Below are 21,131 nucleotides of genomic sequence, written 5' to 3' on the forward strand. Positions count from 1 at the left end.
TCAGGGATTCCACCAGGAAGTCCTTCAGGGATTCCACCAGGAAGTCCTTCAGGGATTCCACCAGGAAGTCCTTCAGGGATTCCACCAGGAAGTCCTTCAGGGATTCCACCAGGAAGTCCTTCAGGGATTCCACCAGGAAGTCCTTCAGGGATTCCACCAGGAAGTCCTTCAGGGATTCCACCAGGAAGTCCTTCAGGGATTCCACCAGGAAGTCCTTCAGGGATTCCACCAGGAAGTCCTTCAGGGATTCCACCAGGAAGTCCTTCAGGGATTCCACCAGGAAGTCCTTCAGGGATTCCACCAGGAAGTCCTTCAGGGATTCCACCAGGAAGTCCTTCAGGGATTCCACCAGGAAGTCCTTCAGGGATTCCACCAGGAAGTCCTTCAGGGATTCCACCAGGAAGTCCTTCAGGGATTCCACCAGGAAGTCCTTCAGGGATTCCACCAGGAAGTCCTTCAGGGATTCCACCAGGAAGTCCTTCAGGGATTCCACCAGGAAGTCCTTCAGGGATTCCACCAGGAAGTCCTTCAGGGATTCCACCAGGAAGTCCTTCAGGGATTCCACCAGGAAGTCCTTCAGGGATTCCACCAGGAAGTCCTTCAGGGATTCCACCAGGAAGTCCTTCAGGGATTCCACCAGGAAGTCCTTCAGGGATTCCACCAGGAAGTCCTTCAGGGATTCCACCAGGAAGTCCTTCAGGGATTCCACCAGGAAGTCCTTCAGGGATTCCACCAGGAAGTCCTTCAGGGATTCCACCAGGAAGTCCTTCAGGGATTCCACCAGGAAGTCCTTCAGGGATTCCACCAGGAAGTCCTTCAGGGAGGATCTCCTGGAAGTCCTTCTGGGAGGATCTCCTGGAAGTCCTTCAGGGAGGATCTCCTGGAAGTCCTTCAGGGAGGAACTCCTGGAAGTCCTTCAGGGAGGAACTCCTGGAAGTCCTTCAGGGAGGAACTCCTGGAAGTCCTTCAGGGAGGAACTCCTGGAAGTCCTTCAGGGAGGAACTCCTGGAAGTCCTTCAGGGAGGAACTCCTGGAAGTCCTTCAGGGAGGAACTCCTGGAAGTCCTTCAGGGAGGAACTCCTGGAAGTCCTTCAGGGAGGAACTCCTGGAAGTCCTTCAGGGAGGAACTCCTGGAAGTCCTTCAGGGAGGAACTCCTGGAAGTCCTTCAGGGAGGAACTCCTGGAAGTCCTTCAGGGAGGAACTCCTGGAAGAATTCCCGGAGGAACTCCTGGAAGAATTCCCGGAGGATCTCTTGGAAGAATTTTTGGACAAACTCCTGAAAGAATTTCCGCAGGAAATCCTGGAAAAATCTCCAGGATTTCAGTAAAATCCCTGAAGGAATTCCTGAAAAATCCCTGAAAAAATCCAAAAAATCCCTGAAGGAATTCCTGAAGAATCTCCGAAGGAATTTGTGGAGGAACACCTGGAAGAATTTCCGGAGGAACTCCTGAAATAATTCCTGGAGGAACTCCTGAACAAAATCCCGGAGGAACTCCTGAACGAATTCTCGGAGGAACTTCTGGAAGAATTTTCGGAAGAACTTCTGGAAGAATTCCCGGAGGAACTTCTGCAACAATTCGTGGAGGATCTTCTGGAAGAGTTTCCAAAGGCACTTCTGGAATAATTCCCGGAGGAACTTCTGGAAGAATTCCCGGAGGAACTTCTGGACGAATTCCCGGAGGAACTCGTTGAACAATTTCTGGAGGAACTTCTGGAAGAATTCCCGGAAACTTCTGGAAGAATTCCCGGATAAACTTCTGGATTAACTCCCGGAGGAACTTGTTGAACAATTTCCGGAGGAACTCTTGGAAGAATTCCCGGAGGAACTTCTGGAAGAATTCCCGGAAACTTCTGGAAGAATTCCCAGAGAAACTTCTGGACGAATTCCCGGAGGAACTCGTTGAACAATTTCCGGAGGAACTCTTCGAAGAATTCCCGAAAACTTCTGGAAGAATTCCCGGAGAAACTTCTGGACGAATTCCCGGAGGAACTCGTTGAACAATTTCCGGAGGAACTCTTGGAAGAATTCCCGGAGGAACTTCTGGAAGAATTCCCGGAAACTTCTGGAAGGATTCCCGGAAGAACTTCTGGACGAATTCCCGGAGGAACTCGTTGAACAATTTCCGGAGGAACTCTTGGAAGAATTCCCGGAGGAATTCCTGGAACAATTCCCGGAGGAACTCCTGAAACAATTCCCGGAGGAACTCCTGGAACAATTCCCGGAGGAACTCCTGGAACAATTCCCGGAGGAACTCCTGGAACAATTCCCGGAGGAACTGCTGGAACAATTCCCAGAGGAACTCCTGGAACAATTCCCGGAAGAACTCCTGGAACAATTCCCGGAGGAACTCCTGGAACAATTCCCGGAGAAACTCCTGGAACAATTCCCGGAGGAACTCCTGGAACAATTCCCGGAGGAACTCCTGGAACAATTCCCGGAGGAACTCCTGGAACAATTCCCGGAGGAACTCCTGGAACAATTCCCGGAGGAACTCCTGGAACAATTCCCGGAGGAACTCCTGGAACAATTCCCGGAGGAACTCCTGGAACAATTCCCGGAGGAACTCCTGGAACAATTCCCGGAGGAACTCCTGGGACAATTCCCGGAGGAACTCCTGGGACAATTCCCGGAGGAACTCCTGGAACAATTCCCGGAGGAACTCCTGGAACAATTCCCGGAGGAACTCCTGGAACAATTCCCGGAGGAACTCCTGGAGCGATTCCCGGAGGAACTCCTGGAACAATTCCCGGAGGAACTCCTGGAACAATTCCCGGAGGAACTCCTGGAACAATTCCCGGAGGAACTCCTGGAACAATTCCCGGAGGAACTCCTGGAACAATTCCCGGAGGAACTCCTGGAACAATTCCCGGAGGAACTCCTGGAACAATTCCCGGAGGAACTGCTGGAACAATTCCCAGAGGAACTCCTGGAACAATTCCCGGAGGAACTTCTGGAACAATTCCCGGAGGAACTCCTGGAACAATTCCCTGAGGAACTCCTGGGTGAATTCCCGGAGGATCTCTTGGAACAATTCCCGAAGGAACTCTTGGAAGAATTCCCGGAGGAACTCCTGGATCTATTCCCAGGGGAACTCCTGGAACAATTCCCGGAGGAACTCCTGGAACAATTCCCGGAGGAACTCCTGGAACAATTCCCGGAAAAAACTCTTGAACGGATTCCCGGAGGAGCTCCTGGAACTATTCCTGAAGGAAATCCTGAAACAGTTCCCGGAAGAACTCCTGGAACAATTCCCGGAGGAACTCCTGGAACAATTCCCGGAGGATCTCTTGGAAGAATTCCCGAAGGAACTCTTGGAAGAATTCCCGGAGGAACTCCTGGATCTATTCCCAGAGGAACTCCTGGAACAATTCCCGAAAAAACTCTTGAACGGATTCCCGGAGGAGCTCCTGGAACTATTCCTGAAGGAAATCCTGGAACAATTTCCCGGAGGAACTCCTAGAACAATTCCCGGAGGAAGTTCTGGAACAATTCTTGGAGAAATTTCTGAAAGAATTCTTGGAGGAACTCCTGAAAGAGTTCTCGGAGTTCCCGAAAAACTTCTGGAAGAATTCTCGGAGGAACTTGGAAGAATTTCAGGAGGAACTCCCGCAAAAAAATTCCCGGAGAAGCTTCTCATAAATTTCAGAGGAAGTCCTGGTAATTTTCCCGGAGCGACTCCTGGAAGTATTCCCGGAGAAGCTCCTGGAAGAATTCCTGAACAAACTCCTGAAAGAATTCCCGGAGGAAATCCTGGAGGAATTCTCGGGGGGATTCCTGAAATAATTTTTGAAAGAACTCCTGGAAGAAATCCCGGAGGAAGCCCACTGGGAATCTCTTTAGAATTCATGGAGGAACACACAGCGGGTACTCCTGGAGAAATACCCATCGAGAACTCCTGAAGGAATTACCTGCGGGATATAGTAGGTGAATAATCTCTAGCGGAAAATTGTAGGGGAATCCCCAGTAGCAACTTCCTAAGAGATTTCCAACAGGAACTCCTGGATGAAGCAAGAACTCTTTGAGGAATCACCAGTGGGAGTCCGTACAGAAATCCCTAGCAGGATTTCCCTTGGGATTTCCTAAGAAAAGCCCAGGAGGAATTCACAGCGGATACTCCTGGAGGAATCCCCGCGAGAACTTTTGGAGGAATTGCCATCGAAAACTGCTTGAGGAAACACCAGCGAGAACTCTTGAAGGAATCCCCCGCGGGAACTCGTCAAGGGCGTATTTTCTCGAGCTTTCTGCATTTCGTTGGAAAATACAACATTCCAGCTACATAGGTATACAGCATACATGTAGAAGCATTCCGGTTCCGGTTGGATCCAACTCCTTCTTTAGGTTCGGCAGCTTTTGCAGGACCCCATCAAGTAAGAGTAATTTCGGAACGTGCAGCCGAAAATAGCTTCTAGCAGATGCTCCTGCGTTCCGACTTCACTTCCAGCAGCATCTGGCATCATTCATGTTCCGGCGGATCAATCTTGACTGTTTTGTGGCACGGATGTCGATCCGGAAATCCTGGCAGCTGCTCTTGAGGACTGGAGGGATAAATTCTCGCGTTTTTCCGGGCGATGTTCCGCCAGCGACGTCGGTGGTTCCACATCCACACAAATCTGGTTACTCCGCTAGGTCCGATGAAGCGATGACAACCGAAATGACAAAAAATTAATGATGTTGTTTATCCCGTTCAAACGTCAAAATGAATTTAGAACCAGAGAAATCCTGGTCCAAATCGAGACAAAAATGGACCAAAAGTTATGCCGGTTCCAAAAAAATAGATCGGTCAACTGGTATAAACAACTTTTGGAACAACATTTACAACACCGGTGCACGCCGAAATTTTCGGTTTGGTCCAAAAATTTGGAACAAAACAAGGATTTGGACCACCAGTGAAGTTGCCCTTAGGGCGAAATCCATCGAAGCATTAAACCAAAAAATGCAAATCCACTTGACCAACTTTACTAGTAAAGCGAAGGACCTGAACCTAGAAATCAATCCAAACAAAACGAAGATTATCCTGTTCCATGGAGGAACTCAGCCGCTAAACATAAAAGTCGACAATACTGTGATAGAAAAGGTTAACAGTCACAGGTACCTGGGACTGTACATAGATAGATTTTTGGGGTTTGGAGGCCACATACGGATTATGAAGGAGAAAATACAGGAACGATTGAAGATGCTGAAAGTGATATCTAGCATTCGTAGCGGGGGTCACCCACAGACGATGATCTTGCTGTACAACGCCCTGGTGAGAAGCTGTGTGGAGTACGGGTCATCAACAGTCAACAATACATCAACGACGAACAGAAAGACAATACAAACCGCCTTAAATGCGTGCTTGCGAAAAGTCACTGGATGCAGTAAAACTACACCACTGAACTCGCTGCTAGCAGTAGCAAGTCAGGAGCCGTGGGACATACGTAGCGAGTATATAGCGTGCAAAGAACTTGCAAAAAACGTTGCATACAGAAATCCGATCTATGAGCAGTTGCAAGAGATTGAAGACTACGAAGGAGACAGTGAGAAGCTGACTTACCAGGAAAAGCAGTACTTGGAACATCGCAACATCTTCAACACTATCAGCCCTGTCCGGACGGTGGTGGTCGATCCGGCATCAGCAGAGGTCACCATCAATATGAGCGTAGGAGCCGTGTTCAAAAAGCAAAATACGAACCCGAGGGTGATGAAACAAATGGTGTTAGGACTTCTCAATGGGAAATACAAGACCAGGTGTAAAATTTACACAGATGCATCAAACTTGGATGGAACTTGTGGAATAGGAATCTTCTTGGAGTTCAGCAACCGTAGGATTTCGCTGAGATTGGAGCACCAAACATCGATCATGACGGCCGAACTGTTAGCAATAAAAGTAGCAGCAGATGAGGTCAGAGCGCACCAGGCGAGGGATGCAGTAATTTTCACGGATTCGCTGTCGTCCTGTATGCTGTTGGACCACAGCCAGCGACACTCGGAAAGAAGCGAAATAGCAGATGAAATCATCCGGACTTGCCAGGAATGGAACGTCGATATCCAATGGATTCCAAGTCACATCGACATCAAAGGTAACGATCTGGCTGATGAGTTGGCCAAACATGGAGCACAGCATGGAGAACTCTTCGAACATCCAGTTTTACTGAAGGACGCATATCTACGATTGATGAAAATCAAACAGGAAAAGGTGAACAACTGGTACAAGGATTACGCCAACGAAAAAGGACGAAAGTTTGCAGAAATTCAACCCGAATTTAAAGAGAAGCCTTGGTACTACAACTTGCCTTTGAACAACGTCGAAACAAGAACTCTCAACAGACTGATCACCGGGCACGACTACAGCAAATACTGGCTGCATAAAATGAAGCTGAAAGACAGTCCGATCTGCGATTTCTGCAACGAGATGGAGACCGCGGAACATCTTGTACTTCACTGCAAACGATACTCGCAAATAAGAAAACAATATGACTATGATGGTAAATACCAAAACTCTAAACAGCTATTCGAAGCGAAGGATGTGAATATCCTTCGAGATGTTGTAAGTTTTCTGAGGAAAACTCAATTAAAAATATAAAATGAGTCGAAATTAGTTCCAAACTGTAAACGAATACTTTCCGATCAAAACAAACCGCACCAAGGCAACAGCTGATAGGCCTGATGAGCTAATCGGCTATCCCGCCTACTGAGACCGAAACACTGCAACCGCAGTCATAGGGGTGGGCTGTCAAATCGACGTAAAAGAAGCAGCTGGACGTATGGTCACTGTCACCGGTCCAAACAAACCAGAAGAGAAGAAGAAGAAGGTGTTACGCGACGCGGTAGTTTAGCAGTGCGGTCGGTCGGTCATCGGTCGCTGACAGTAAAAGCAACGTCGTAGTTTCGGCTGTGCCTGTGCGAAGAAAATTTCTTCCGGAAAAAATTTAAAGCCCCATTCGAAAGGAATTTGTTCCGGTTTCGGGTGTTCGGCGCGCGTCGCTCACGGGTGTTTGTTTGTGACCCGAGTAGTTTTGTGAAAGATTGTGGGTAAGTTTTTTGGTGGATTGATCGTCGAATTTTAAATATGATATGAAAAATGGAATGTAGTCACGATGAGGCGGCGAATTGTTGTTGCTTTGGTGATGGTGGCTGAGCGCTATGTTGAAAAGAGAAAGGCGAAGCCATTCATGATGATGATTGAATGAGGTGTTTGATAACGTGTGTTGTTATCGTATAATCACCCGATTTGGATGGGCTGATTCCGTGTGTTGGTATGTGCGGGGAATTCAAAGGTGGTTCTAATTGGATGTATTTTCATTGCAGACGCGTTGATTGAACCACCGGACGACGAGATTGCTGCGGCCAGGCCCTTGGATGTGCTGTGTTGTTCGCTGTGTTGCGTCAACGGGCCGTCGTCATCGTCGTCACCAGCGATGAGCAGCCAGAGTCATAAGATGTCCGGTCCTCATGTCCCGTGTTCCTCCAGCACCTCCAGTAAAACCGCCGTGGAAGAAATCGAACTAACGGCCCGATTCAGCGAACAAATGGCCCAGCTGTGCATGTCCTACGACTATTCCGACGTGACGTTCATCGTCGAAAATGAGAAGCTTCCGGCCCATCGAGTGATCCTGGCGGCACGGAGCGAGTACTTCCGGGCATTGCTGTACGGGGGTCTGTCGGAGTCGACGCAGAACGAGATCCATCTGAAGATACCGTTGAAGGCTTTCAAGGCCCTTCTAAAGTACATCTACTCCGGCAACATGTCTCTGGCGCAAATGAAGGAGGAAAATATTTTGGATACTCTTGGATTAGCCAATCAGTATGGCTTCACAGATCTGGAGATTGCCATCTCAGACTACCTGCGACAGGTTCTTTCCCTCAATAACGTTTGCGCCATCCTAGATGCAGCTAAGCTATTCGCCCTGGAAGGACTAACTAGCGTTTGTCACTATTTTCTGGACCGAAATGCGGAGGCCATACTCCAGCATGAGACATTCAAGAGCCTCTCGCAGGACGCCATCTGCAGTCTGCTCTCCAGAGATTCGTTCTTCGCGCCGGAGGTGCAGATATTCCAGGCCGTGCACGATTGGTGCAATTTCAATTCGGAGGGAGGAAACATCGAGGCGGTAGTTTCCAAGGTGCGGTTCTCGCTGATGACGCTGGAGCAGCTGCTGCATGTGGTGCGGCCGTCCGGAATTCTGGATCCGGACCATTTGCTGGACGCGATCGCCGAGAAAACGGCATCGAAGCTGTTACCGTATCGGGGAGCATTGTGTGAGTAGTAAGCCATCATGCCTCATTTTTCTAGGTCTGTCACTATTAGCAGGGAAAATTCGAAACATTGCAGCTGTGTTTGGGAGTATATCCACATTCCTAGTAATGTTCCCTGGAAATCAAAGATTATACCTCCTTTTAGTATTCGAAGTTAAACTGGGATTTCTTAAGAAGGACTGCTTTGGAAAACTTTTTATTGGAGTGAAACACAGGGCTGGTAAAAGAATTGGAATTTTTTTCCAGGAATTCCTGTTGATGCTCTTTCAGTTATTCCTCCAGGAATTCTGCCGAGTTTTTAATAAGTATCCCTTTAGATAGATCCCTAAGAATTTTTTCATGCATTCCTCCTGTGATACCTACAGAAGTTTTTCTTGTGGTTCCCCCAGACATCAATGCTAGTAATCCTGCAGAAGTTCTTACTGGTATTCCTGCAGGACTTTTCCAAGGAATTTCTACAACAACTCATCTAGGGATTTCAGGATTTCTTCAGGTTTTTCTCCGTAAGGATTCATCCAGGAATTTCTCCGGAGATCTCTCTAGAAATCTCTTCAGAATGCCATCAGTTTAGGGTTTTCCAGGATTCCGATAGGAATTCTTCTGTAAATTCCCTGGGGGTTCCTCTTGGGATTCATTGCTTTACGAATTTCACTTGCGATTTCTTACGGTACTCCTTCAGAGATTCTTCGAGAGTTCTTGCTGGGAATTCTCCTTTTTGCACCTCGGAAATCCCCCGATTATCACTCTCGGATAGTCCCTACATTGGGGATTAAAAACGCGCGCGATACAATTAAAATAACTAATTTATTACGACACGCTAAAAGGTACAAAACGATACTACATTGGTACGTAAACAAACTGATACAAACTATACAAAAACAATACAACGACAACCACATTAAAAGCATTCATTGATGCGCATCTCCAGCATCACACAGTGACAGCTATGCTGCCGAGTGCGAGCCCAGCGGCGTGCGCAGTACCGGTTGGTACGGCGCGATAGGGTTGTCCTCAACATCTCCCCTCTTAATAGAGGTGGTAGGGGTCGAACCTGACTGGCGGTCTTCGAGTCCGTGAAGAACGCCTAGGGAGATCTACCACCGGTTCAACTTCGACAGCGGATTCGAATTCGGTAGATGTTGACGTTGTACCTGACGATGACATGGACGGAGTCGCCGGGGCCTCGTGCCGTGGCGTAGACGACGCACGGGCCGGCGGAGAACCTAGCAGGGTAGGCTCTGGACTGGAGACTGGTCCCAACGTAGGTGACGATGCAGAGGCGCTCGGGACAAGCGACGGTGTCGGCGTGCCTGGTAGTCGGCTTGGGAGATTCCAGGCACCTAACAGGATGTCGAGCGGCAACGAATGCTGGCTGGAGGCGGCCTGCCTGACGGGTTGCTTCGGTGTCGTGCCAGCAGCTTGGCGACTCCGGAGCTGATTGATATGGGAGCGCAGCATTCGGTGATCTTCAACCCACACGTTGTACATAACGTCTCCGATTTTCTCGACGACTGTGCCGGGAACCCATTTCCAACCGTTTCGGCCGTAGAGCTTGGCGTAGACGGTGTCGTTCCGGCAAAACGATCTCGGTTTCTTGTCGTCGGACGGTTGCACTGGTGTTCGTACCGGTGGAGGACGCAGAAGCTCGAGACACGTACGAATTTTGCGCCCGAACATGACCTCGGATGGCGACTTCTGGTCAGGTAGCGCCCGGTTGGGCGTGCTTCGGTACGTCAGCAAGAAGATGTCCAGTGCTTGCTGTATCGATCCTCTTCCCTCTCGAATCTTCTTCACGGCCCGCTTGAAGGTGTCCACGAATCGCTCCGCTTGGCCATTCGACTGTGGATGGAACGGGGCCGTCGTGAGGTGCTCGATGCCGTTGGAGGCGCAGAAATCGGCGAACTCGGCGCTCGTGAACTGGGTACCGTTGTCGCTGACTAGTGTCACGGGCATACCCAGCCGAGCAAACAACCCACGGAGAGTGGTAATCGTCACCGCTGAGGTGATTCGGGTCGTTTGGATGATCTCTGGCCACTTGGAGAAGGCGTCGACTGCGATCAAATAGTACTCGCCTTCGATCGGGCCGGCGTAGTCGACGTGGACGCGCTGCCAGGGAGCGGTCGGCTTGGGCCACGGCACCGGTGGAGAGTGAGGAGGCGATCTGGCTACGGACGCACACTGTTGGCATGCCTTGACGAAGTTAACGATGTCGGCATCCAAGCTGGGCCAGTACACATAGCTTCGGGCGAGGGCTTTCATACGCTGCATGCCGGGATGACCACGATGAAACTGTTCGAGGCATCGCTTGCGGAGCAGCGACGGGATGACGAGCCGTTCGGCAAACATGATGCACCCATCTACCACCGAGAGCGATTCCTTGCGTGCTTGGAACCGTTGGATGTCGGAACCCGAGAGTTTGGATTCGGACCAACCGTGTTGGATGTGGTGGTAGACTTTCCGGAGCAGTGGGTCTGCTTGGGTGCTTTGCGCGACGGCTCTGAAATTGAGAGGCAACACTTTAACTGTATTAGTTACAACTGACCTGAGATCCTCTTCCAGGTTGAGGCTCGCGATGACGTAGTCCTCTTCGGGTTTGACGTGCTGGTTGATCAACCGGGAAAGCAGGTCCGCATTGCCGAACTTGTGGGTGGGCACGTACTCAATCTCGAAATCGTAGAGAAGCAGATGAAGGGCGAAACGTTGCAACCGGTTTGCCGTGTAGACCGGTATTCCCTTCTTGGAGCCGAAGATCCGGAGCAGAGGCTGGTGGTCGGTTTGCAGCCGGAAGTGCCGTCCGAAGAGCATCTTGTGAAACTTCGTTACGGCGAAAATGATGGCCAAACCCTCGCGGTCCGGCTGGCTGTAGCCCTGCTCTGCCTTCGTAAGTGCCCTTGACGCGTGCTGCACGACCTTGATGGTGCCGTCGGGGAACTTGTGGCTGATAGTCGCCCCAAGTCCAACGGATGACGCGTCGGCAGAAACGATGATCTCCCGCTTCGGATCGTAGTGAGTGAGCAGCAGATCCGAGGAGAGAATCTTCTTGAAGTGCTCGAACGCTTTCTGGCACTCCGGGGTCCACTGGAACTTCGCTTCAGCCTTCAGCAGATTGTCGAGCGGGTAGCGAAGCTTTCGCATGTTGGGGACGAACTTGCCATAATAGTTGATGGCCCCCAGGAAGGATCGCACTCCGGATACATCGGTAGGCGGCGGTAGCTTGGTGATCGCCTCGATTTTGGCCGGATCCGGACGTAGCCCGCGACTGTCGACAACATGACCCACGTACTGCACTTGCTGCTTGCGGAACGTGCACTTTTCGGGTCGGATGGTGAAGCCGAAATCCTGGATTCGCTTCAGGGCAGCCCGCAAATTGCGATCGTGCTCCTCTTCAGTCCGACCGCCGATGATGACATCGTCAAGATATCCGGAAGTGCACTCCAGACCGGCTAGCATGGTATCGGTGATCTGCTGGAATGCCCCAGGTGCGACTTTCACACCCGGCGGGAGGCGGTTGTAGGAATAGAGGCCACGATGCGTATTTATGGTGAGCAACTTGCGGCACTGCTCGTCAACTTCCACCTGCAAGAAGGCGTCGGACAAATCGATCTGGCTGAAGTACTTACAGTTAGCCAGCTTGGCGAAGATGTCGTCGGGCAGTGGAAGTGGATACTGATTTGGTTGGAGAGCAGCATTCAACCCCGTGGAATAGTCTCCGCAAATTCGGATGGTGCCATTGGCTTTGCGGACGACGACGATCGGAGCTGCCCACTCCGAATATTCGACCGGAGTGATGATATTCAGCTTCTCCAGCCGGTCGAGCTCTTGGTCCACGGCGTCGTACATCGCGTACGCAACCGGACGCTTCGGGCAGAATACGGGTCGAACACTTTCTTTCAGCTCCAACTTCACTTTCGTTTTGCTGCACAAGCCGAGCTGCTCGCTGAAAACGTTGGGGAAAGACGACTTGAGTGCAGCGGTCGTCGTAGGAGAACCCGACACGTGGCAACAGAAACTGTCCATGGGCACAGACCAGAGATTAAAGACGTCCACCAGATCCGCACCGAGTAGATGGAGTTTGTTCTCGGTGACACGGATCAACGCACGTTGTGTGCTTTCGCCGATGGTGACGTCGCACTCGAATTCCCCATCGAGTGACAAGATGTTGCCGGACGCTGTCTTCGCTTTCACCGTTGAGGCCGATAGTGCAGGGCTGCCAAGCTTCTTCCAACTTTCCCTGCTGATCACGGTGATGTCCGAGGCGGTGTCGAGTTGCAGCCGGATGTCCGTTCCGGATAGGCCAACGGAGACAAATCTGCGCCGTTGCTGCACGCTGCACACGTCGACAACCACCACCTTGGTCGAGACTCCTTTCTTCTTCTTCTTCTTGCTTCCGGGTCTTCGGTACTTTGCACTTTCACAATAGCCTTCGCGGTGTCCAACTTGGCCACAGTCTGAACACTTATGCTTCCTGTAGCTGCAATCCCGGGCGTAGTGTAATGCACCGCAGAGCCAACACGCGTAGCTTGGTCTCTGGACGGCGTCACTGGAAAAACGTCTTGGAGACTCCCGGTCGTGCTTACCGAACCGCTTCCCACCAAACTTCCTCACCGCTTGTACTTCGCTGTACGGGGCCTGAGATTCAATCATCGCGCTGTCGTGCTTCAAATTGAATAAGCGTTGGCACTCTTCGGAGAGCTGCTCCAACGTGACGTCGTTGTTGTCCTCGATTTTCGTGAGGAGACGAGTGCGAATCTCGACGTCGTTCTCCGATTTCAGGCCACATACGTACACTAAGCACTTGAACTGCTCCTCGGTGAGTTTCCCCAGTTCAAACTCCACGCAAGCCTTGTTCACCCTGCACGCGAACGCCACATGATCCTCAGTGGGGTTCTTCGCGATCTGCAGGCATCGGTATCGACGGCTGATAACCGACTCTTTCGCTCCAAACAGGCTCTTGAGCTTGACAACTGTCTGTGCGAAACTAAACTCCTTTGGAAGTTTCGGGAGAATATAGCTCACGTACCGTTCATGCTCCGATAAACCCAATTTTCGCATAAGCAGGCGAACTTTCGCCTCGTCGTCCAACCTTGCAGCATCCTTCTCGAAAAGGTCGTCGTATCGAGAGTACCAGGCCGCGAAAGTAGCGTTGCTTTCGGCCTCATACCGGAATTCCTTGATATTGCTGGCCAAAGAGTCAAGGATCTGTTCCTGGTTCGGTGGTACTTGCACATTAATCGACGACGAGATGCTGCGAAAAAGCTGCTTTCTGTCGTCGTCGGACTGCTGCTGCAGCTTAACCACCTGAGCCATGATTTGTTGGTGTTGCATCTGGCTCTGGGTTATCGATTGCTGCATGATATGCATAAATTGGATGAGCACATCATTACTAACCTGCGGCGCTTGCGTTTGGTGGGGTGGGAAGGTTGGGAACTGCTGCTGCTGCTGAGCCGAAGAAACTGGAATGAACGGCTGCTGCTGCTGGTGTGTCGTCATAACGGGCACAAAAATCTGCTGCTGCTGCTGCGGGTGGACCGTCGTCGTCGTCGACGTTGCGGGGATAATCGGCTGATTTAATTGCCGTTGATTAAACACTCCCGCGGGGTCAACACCATTTTGCCCGTCACGATCACTACCACCGTCGGCCATCGCACTCCACTTTCGCTTCTTCCGCGCGGGTGACGAAATGTTGGGTGAGTTTTTGTCGACGGAAAAACTACCCTCACTCGCGAATACTCGTCGCCACTTTTGCACCTCGGAAATCCCCCGATTATCACTCTCGGATAGTCCCTACATTGGGGATTAAAAACGCGCGCGATACAATTAAAATAACTAATTTATTACGACACGCTAAAAGGTACAAAACGATACTACATTGGTACGTAAACAAACTGATACAAACTATACAAAAACAATACAACGACAACCACATTAAAAGCATTCATTGATGCGCATCTCCAGCATCACACAGTGACAGCTATGCTGCCGAGTGCGAGCCCAGCGGCGTGCGCAGTACCGGTTGGTACGGCGCGATAGGGTTGTCCTCAACACTCCTGAAATTCATGCTAGAATTTCCCGAACCATTTCTGCTGGGATTTCACCAGGAATTGCTTCAGATATTTTCCCAGAACTTTTTTTTAGGAATTCCGTGGAATTTAATCTACAATCCTAACAAAGATTTCATCAATTTGTCTAAGAAGTACATACATACATTTATTTGTTCAACATCATTAAGACAAGACATAATCAACAATAGTACGCCACAATACTCGGTTCATGGCTGCCGCTCTCCATCCTCGATCGCGCCCGATGCTCGCCAAGTCACGCTCCACTTGGTCCACCCATCGTGCTCTCTGCGCTCCACGCCTTCTTGTGCCAACCGGATCAGTTGCAAACACCAGCTTTGCAGGGTTGTTGTCCGGCATTCTTGTAACATGCCCTGCCCACCGTATCCTTCCGGCTTTGGCCACCTTCTGGATGCTGGGTTCGCCGTAAAGTGCAGCGAGCTCGTGGTTCATCCTTCTCCGCCACACACCGTTCTCCTGCACACCGCCGAAGATCGTTCTTAGCACGCGTCGCTCGAAAACTCCGAGTGCTTGTAGGTCCTCCTCGAGCATGGTCCATGTCTCGTGCCCGTAGAGGATCACCGGTCTTATTAGCGTTTTGTACATGGTGCATTCGGTGCGTGGGTGAATCTTTTTCGACCGCAGTTTCTTCTGGAGCCCGTAGTAGGCCCGACTTCCGCTGATGATGCGCCTCCGAATTTCACGGCTCACATTGTTGTCAGCCGTCAGTAAGGATCCGAGGTAGACGAATTCCTCCACCACCTCGAAAGTATCCCCGTCTATCGTAACATTCCTACCCAGACGGAGCCGGTCGTTTTCCGTTCCGCCTACCAGCATGTACCGTGAGGTCGCCATTCACCGCTCATGCCCCATTCACCGCTCATTTTGGGTCAATCATACAAAAATGATCAAATGTTATTAAAGTATCGTAACAAAAGTGAATGTAACATGCTGTCACATCAAAAAACTTTCATTTCACCAAGTTTTTATATGGGTGTACCTTAAATCACGTACTCAAAAAATATTTCTCACACTGCGCTGCAGGACAACATGGGAACTGTTCAGGGCAAACAGAAGAAGAAATATCCAACAGGTGAAACCCGTTAAAGATTCCATTTTGACAAAAAAAGGATGAACTGAACGTCATGAATCATCAATACTTTGGTGAATAAAAGTTATTTTGTTTTTATAAATGAATAGTTTCTGTGATTCCATGAAAAAATAATCCAGTGAGCGGTGAATGGATCCATTATGAGCGGTGAATGGATGCATGAGCGGTAATAGGAGTCAAGAGATAATACATTTGAATTTTTATTTTTTCGAATGTAAACATATTTTACAATCGTTTTATATTTTTTCTATAATAACAACATAATTGTTGAGTTGTTAACGTAAATTAAAGTGCAATATTCGCAAACGTCGATTTTTAATGTCATATACTTTACGAAAATGCCGTTAAATGAGCGGTGAATGGCGACCTCACGGTACTTTGTTTTTGAGGCATTCACCACCAGCCCGACCTTTGCTGCTTCGCGTTTCAGGCGGGTGTACAGTTCTGCCACCGTTCCAAATGTTCTAGCTATAATGTCCATGTCGTCCGCAAAGCACACAAATTGACCGGATTTTGTGAAAATCGTTCCCCGGCTGTTGAGCCCGGCTCGTCGCATCACACCTTCCAGAGCGATGTTGAAGAGACATGAGAGTCCGTCACCTTGTCGCAGTCCCCGGCGAGATTCGAATGAGCTGGATAGTTCACCCGAAACCCTTACGCAGTTTTGCACACCGTCCATCGTTGCTTTAATCAGTCTAGTCAGCTTCCCAGGAAAACCGTTTTCGTCCATGATTCTCCATAGCTCTGCGCGGTCGATACTGTCGTATGCCGCTTTGAAGTCGATGAACAGATGATGCGTTGAGACCTGGTATTCACGGCATTTCTGGAGGATTTGCCGTACGGTAAAGATCTGGTCCGTTGTCGACCGGCCGTCGATGAAGCCGGCTTGATAACTTCCCACGAACTCATTTGTTTTAGGTGACAGACGACGGAAGATGATCTGGGATAGCACTTTGTAGGCAGCATTCAAAATAGTGATCGCCCTGAAGTTCTCACATTCCAAATGGTCGCCTTTCTTGTGAATGGGGCAGATTACCCCTTCCTTCCACTCCTCCGATAGCTGTTCGGTTTCCCAGATCCTAACTATCAGCCGATGCAGACAGGTGGCCAACTTTTCTGGGCCCATCTTGATGAGTTCCGCTGCGATACCATCCTTACCAGCTGCTTTGTTGGTTTTGAGCTGGTGAATGGCATCCTTAACTTCCCTCAGCGTGGGAGTTGGTTCATTTCCGTCCTCCACTGCACTGGCGTCGTCGTTTCTTCCGTTGCCGTGGGCTCCCGTGCCTACGTTCTCCACGCCGTTCAGGTGCTGATCGAAGTGCTGCTTCCACCTTTCGATCACCTCACGTCCGTCCGTCAAGAGGCCTCCGTCTTTATCCCTGCATATTTCGGCTCGCGGCGCGAAGCCGTTGCGGAATGCGTTGAGCTTCTGATAGAACTTCCGTGTTTCTTGGGAACGGCACAGCAGTTCCATTTCTTCACACTCCGCTTCTTCCAGGCGGCGCTTTCTATCCCGAAAGAGGCGGGTCTGCTGTTTCCGCTTCTGTTTGTAACGTTCCACGTTCTGTCGAGTCCCTTGCTGCAGCACTACCGCCCTCGCTGCGTTCTTCTCCTCCAAAACCGTTCTGCACTCTTCGTCGAACCATTCGTTCCGTCGATTCCGTTCCACGTACCCGATGGTGCTCTCGGCTGCGTCGTTGATGGCTGCTTTCACTGTACTCCAGCAGTCCTCTAGAGGGGCCTCATCGAGCTCGCCCTCGTCTGGCAACGCGTCTTCGAGATTCTGCGCGTATGCTGAGGCGACATCCGGTTGCTTCAGTCGGTTGTACCGTGGCGGTCGCCGGTACCGTACATTGTTGATGACGGAGAGTTTTGGGCGCAGTTTGACCATCACCAGATAGTGGTCGGAGTCGATGTTGGTGCCACGATAGGTCCTGACGTCGATAATGTCGGAGAAGTGTCCTCCGTCAATCAGAACGTGGTCGATTTGAGATTCTGTCTGCTGTGGTGATCTCCAGGTGTAACGATAAGGGAGGCTGTGTTGGAAAAAGGTGCTACGTATGGCCATATTTTTGGAGGCGGCGAAATCAATGAGTCATAGGCCGTTTTCGTTCGTCTGCTGGTGGGCGCTGAACTTACCAATCGTCGGTCTGAATTCCTCCTCCTGGCCTACCTGAGCGTTCAAATCTCCTATGATGATCTTGACGTCGTGGCTTGGGCAGCGGCCGTACTCGCGTTCGAGCTGCGCGTAAAATGCGTCCTTGTCATCATCAGTACTTCCGGAGTGTGGGCTGTGCACGTTTATTATGCTGAAGTTGAAGAATCGGCCTTTGATCCTCAACCTCCACATTCTTTCGTCGATCGGCCACCAACCGATCACGCGCCTCGGCATATCACCCATCACGATGAAAGCTGTTCCCAGCTCGCGTGTGTTGCCGCAGCTCTGGTAGATGGTATGGTTACCTCTAAACGTTCGCACCATGGATCCTGTCCAACACACCTCCTGCAGCGCTACGATGCCGAACCCGCGGTCCTTCAGTAGATCGGCGAGTATGCGGGTGCTCCCAATGAAGTTGAGAGATCGGCAGTTCCACGTACCGAGTTTCCAATCGCAAGTCCTTTTTGTTCGCTGGGGTCGTTGCCGTTGGTCTCGGTTCGTATTATTCTGTTGCTGATTTTTACCGTGAGGGAAGTGTTTCGTCAACCCAGGCGAAGCACCAGATAGCATGAAAACAGAAAGAGAGTGAAAGAGATGCGGATACAAAATGCATAAATAATAGTAATTCCGTGTATACTTTTATTTCTGAGTGTACAAATTTAACGGAGCCGGATCACAACGTCCGAGGCCATACTGTCCCGGTCGTTAAGTTGCGTTTTTTTTTTGGCGAAATAACATCCAAAAGTTTGGATGCGTCAAAATATCCTATAGAGGCTTGTATCAAAAACATAACCTCATCGAATTCTCATACGATTTGTAAACATTGCCCTCAATTTTTTTTGAGGGCAAGGACGGCTTTATGGACCGACGCCGAAGGAAAGAAAGAGAAGGAGACAGTGATGACGTCAGCGTGCAAGCGCTCATGTGCCTTCTATCCTTCGACTTTGTGGCGTATCTGCATGTTCGGACGTTATGCCACGAAAAAAAAATGCGCCATTAAGTCCTGTGGCATTATGGCCTCGGACCAATGAGAGTATATTGCAGGTGGGGCGTTCTTCCGAACGCTATAAATTTAGAAAGGTACGCGTTACGCTACACCTACATTCCAACCACTACGATGTCCCTCTTTATTTATGAATTCCTTCCTTTCTTCCTTCTCAAGAAACTACATACAATCTCATAATTCAAAAAATCAGTTTCACTTCAGTCTACATTATTATGATTCAAACGCACTATGTGCATATTTTACGTCACAACCAGACCGGTTAAACTTCTAATCCAATTTTCAGAGTGCGACTCTTGGTCATCATCAGGCTCGTTTTCTACCGTTTTGTCCTGTTTGTGTTCTGATCACTCGCCACATTCGGAAACCCTAAGAATGGCTCTTCGTCGGTCTCGGAATCCGCACAGCCTTGGTAATCCTCCGACACCGCTGCGATTTTTTTTATGAATTAGCGAGGTTATAAAGGTCACCAGCATCACCTAATCTTGTTCTTTTCATTCCAGGGCCCGAGGAGAACGTCGCCTGCAACAAGTTCAACTCCCGTACGATTCAGGGTGAGTTGCGGTCGGCCCTGCTGGACGGCGATACCATTTCGTACGACATGGAAAAGGGCTACACGCGGCACTCGATCAGCGAAAACAACGACAACCAGCAGGGCATCATCGTGGAGCTGGGCAAGCTGTTCATCATCAATCACATCAAGATACTGCTGTGGGATCGGGACACGCGGTGCTACTCGTACTATGTGGAAGTTTCGGTCAACCAAACCAACTGGGACCGGGTTGTGGATCATACGGATTACTACTGTCGTTCGTGGCAGTATCTCTACTTCCCGTCGAGGGCCGTGCGGTACATCCGGTTGATGGGGACGCACAATACCGTGAATAAGGTATTCCACGTGGTCGCCCTGGAAGCGATGTTCACCGAGAAGACCACTCCGGTCGTGAATGGTATCATGGCACCGAGCTACAACGTGGCCACCGTAGATCGAAGCGCCACCGTCGTCGAAGGCGTCAGTCGGACCCGCAATGTGCTTCTGAATGGGGACGTCAAGAACTACGACTGGGATTCGGGTTACACCTGCCATCAGCTGGGCAGCGGTGTCATTCTGATTCAGCTGGGTCAACCGTACTGGATCGGGTCCTTGCGGTTGCTCCTGTGGGATTGCGACGATCGGTCGTACAGTTTCTACATCGAAAGTTCGACCAACCTGAAACAGTGGGACATGATCGTGGACAAGCGGAAGGATCTGCTCAAGTCGTGGCAGCACTTTGTCTTCGATCCCAGGGTGGTGGTCTACATCAAAATCGTCGGAACGCACAACACGGCCAACGAGGTATGTTACGCAACACGGACCGTTCTCAGAGATTTTGAATTAACAATTTGATCTCTTTTTTCTTTCCGTAGATTTTCCACTGTGTCCACTTCGAGTGTCCCTCGCAGGATCCAAAATTCCTGAAAAGTGATGCTCGCGATGGGTTGCTGTCGCTGGCGCTAGCTGCTAGTAACGGAAACAACGGCAATAACGCCGGTGAAGCCGGTTTGCTAGCGCTGGAAATGTACGCCATGGGGGCTGGTGGTGGCGCTGCGGGAGGTCTCGCAGCAGTCCTGGAGCCCCAGCCCAGCACTAGTCGAGAGAGCACCGTTAGCACACGGGAATTGGTAGATTGAATGACTAGTTGGCATCAGTTTGAGCGTGGAGTTTTTTTTTCTAGGAACGCAACTAACTACATATACCTACTTATCAAACTGCGATAAATTATAAAGGCATCACAAATATATGGAACGCAATAGAATATTAATAGGAACTAACTAGTTTCCGTTTTAACATGAAACGGAATGATATTCCAAAAAGTTTTTAAACTTGAAAACCATGAGAAATTTTATTCGGTTGAATAGCTATATTATTCGGCATATCGCATTATCCTTTTTATTTTGGCAATGCACACTCACATCACATTATCTGTCGTGGTCATAGATTTATCTAATTTATTTATTATTAGGCAGCTTTTAATCCCAGTGAAGTTTTTGTTTTAACTGACGTATTTTGAGATGAGCATTATAAACTGAATAAATAATACATGATACCTAATGGTTGTTTTTAACACTTCTAGAAGAGAGGGCTTGTTATTTATTATCGAAATTCCATTCATGTAAGACTAATCTAATGAATATTCTTAGAATTGAAATCGATAAGTAGGACTTCGCACCAGCGGGCCAGAGATCCACAATTAAAATTCACTTAAAAGGAAAAAAAGGCAAATTGTAATTTCAGAGGCTTACTTACCTTATCGGTCAGATTAAGGCCTGAGTGTCCTCTGGTGTACGTAGGAGTCATCTCCATTCTACTCGGTCCATAGCTGTGTGCCTTCAGTTTCGCACTCTGCGAGCGAAGGTTCCGCAGATCGTCCTCCACTTGGTCGACCTACCTAGCTCGCTGCGCACCACGTCTTCCTGTACCGGTTGGATGACTCTCGAGAATCATTTTAGTCGGGTTGCTATTCGACATCCTGATGACGTGACCCGGCCACCGTAGCCTCCCGATTTTCGCAGCGTGGACGAT

At 49.7% G+C, this 21,131-nt stretch overlaps 3 protein-coding genes across 3 annotated transcripts; 2 read left to right on the plus strand and 1 right to left on the minus strand.

Annotated features, from left to right (window-relative positions):
• The first annotated feature begins 4,935 nt into the window (after positions 1-4,935).
• On the plus strand, positions 4,936-6,676 carry LOC134288276 (uncharacterized). Its single transcript, XM_062852615.1, has 2 exons — positions 4,936-6,528; positions 6,581-6,676. Exons 1-2 carry the CDS (start codon positions 4,936-4,938, stop codon positions 6,674-6,676), a joined length of 1,689 nt encoding a protein of 562 aa, XP_062708599.1.
• A 161-nt stretch (positions 6,677-6,837) lies between these two features.
• On the plus strand, positions 6,838-20,684 carry LOC134284882 (BTB/POZ domain-containing protein 9-like). Its single transcript, XM_062844369.1, has 4 exons — positions 6,838-7,013; positions 7,290-8,240; positions 19,072-19,904; positions 19,976-20,684. Exons 2-4 carry the CDS (start codon positions 7,400-7,402, stop codon positions 20,237-20,239), a joined length of 1,938 nt encoding a protein of 645 aa, XP_062700353.1. The 5' UTR covers positions 6,838-7,013; positions 7,290-7,399; the 3' UTR covers positions 20,240-20,684.
• On the minus strand, positions 8,941-14,297 carry LOC134284881 (uncharacterized protein K02A2.6-like). The gene has a single exon (XM_062844368.1). The coding sequence runs from the start codon at positions 13,878-13,880 to the stop codon at positions 9,264-9,266; it is 4,617 nt and encodes a 1,538-aa protein (XP_062700352.1). The 5' UTR covers positions 13,881-14,297; the 3' UTR covers positions 8,941-9,263.
• Positions 20,685-21,131: the final 447 nt, after the last annotated feature.

The sequence above is a fragment of the Aedes albopictus genome, chromosome 1 (assembly GCF_035046485.1).
Source record: "Aedes albopictus strain Foshan chromosome 1, AalbF5, whole genome shotgun sequence".
NCBI lineage: Eukaryota > Metazoa > Arthropoda > Insecta > Diptera > Culicidae > Aedes > Aedes albopictus.

What these genes read in the sequence shown, in the direction of transcription:
- LOC134288276 (XM_062852615.1), top strand. Translation starts at nt 4,936, where the DNA reads ATGCAAATCCACTTGACCAACTTTACTAGTAAAGCGAAGGACCTGAAC. An exon ending in TGAATATCCTTCGAGATGTT is followed by an intron (nt 6,529 to 6,580) that starts GTAAGTTTTCTG and finishes AGTCGAAATTAG; the next exon opens with TTCCAAACTGTAAACGAATA.
- LOC134284882 (XM_062844369.1), top strand. Translation starts at nt 7,400, where the DNA reads ATGAGCAGCCAGAGTCATAAGATGTCCGGTCCTCATGTCCCGTGTTCC. An exon ending in ACCGTATCGGGGAGCATTGT is followed by an intron (nt 8,241 to 19,071) that starts GTGAGTAGTAAG and finishes TTTTCATTCCAG; the next exon opens with GGCCCGAGGAGAACGTCGCC. An exon ending in CGCACAACACGGCCAACGAG is followed by an intron (nt 19,905 to 19,975) that starts GTATGTTACGCA and finishes TTCTTTCCGTAG; the next exon opens with ATTTTCCACTGTGTCCACTT.
- LOC134284881 (XM_062844368.1), bottom strand. Translation starts at nt 13,880, where the DNA reads ATGGCCGACGGTGGTAGTGATCGTGACGGGCAAAATGGTGTTGACCCC.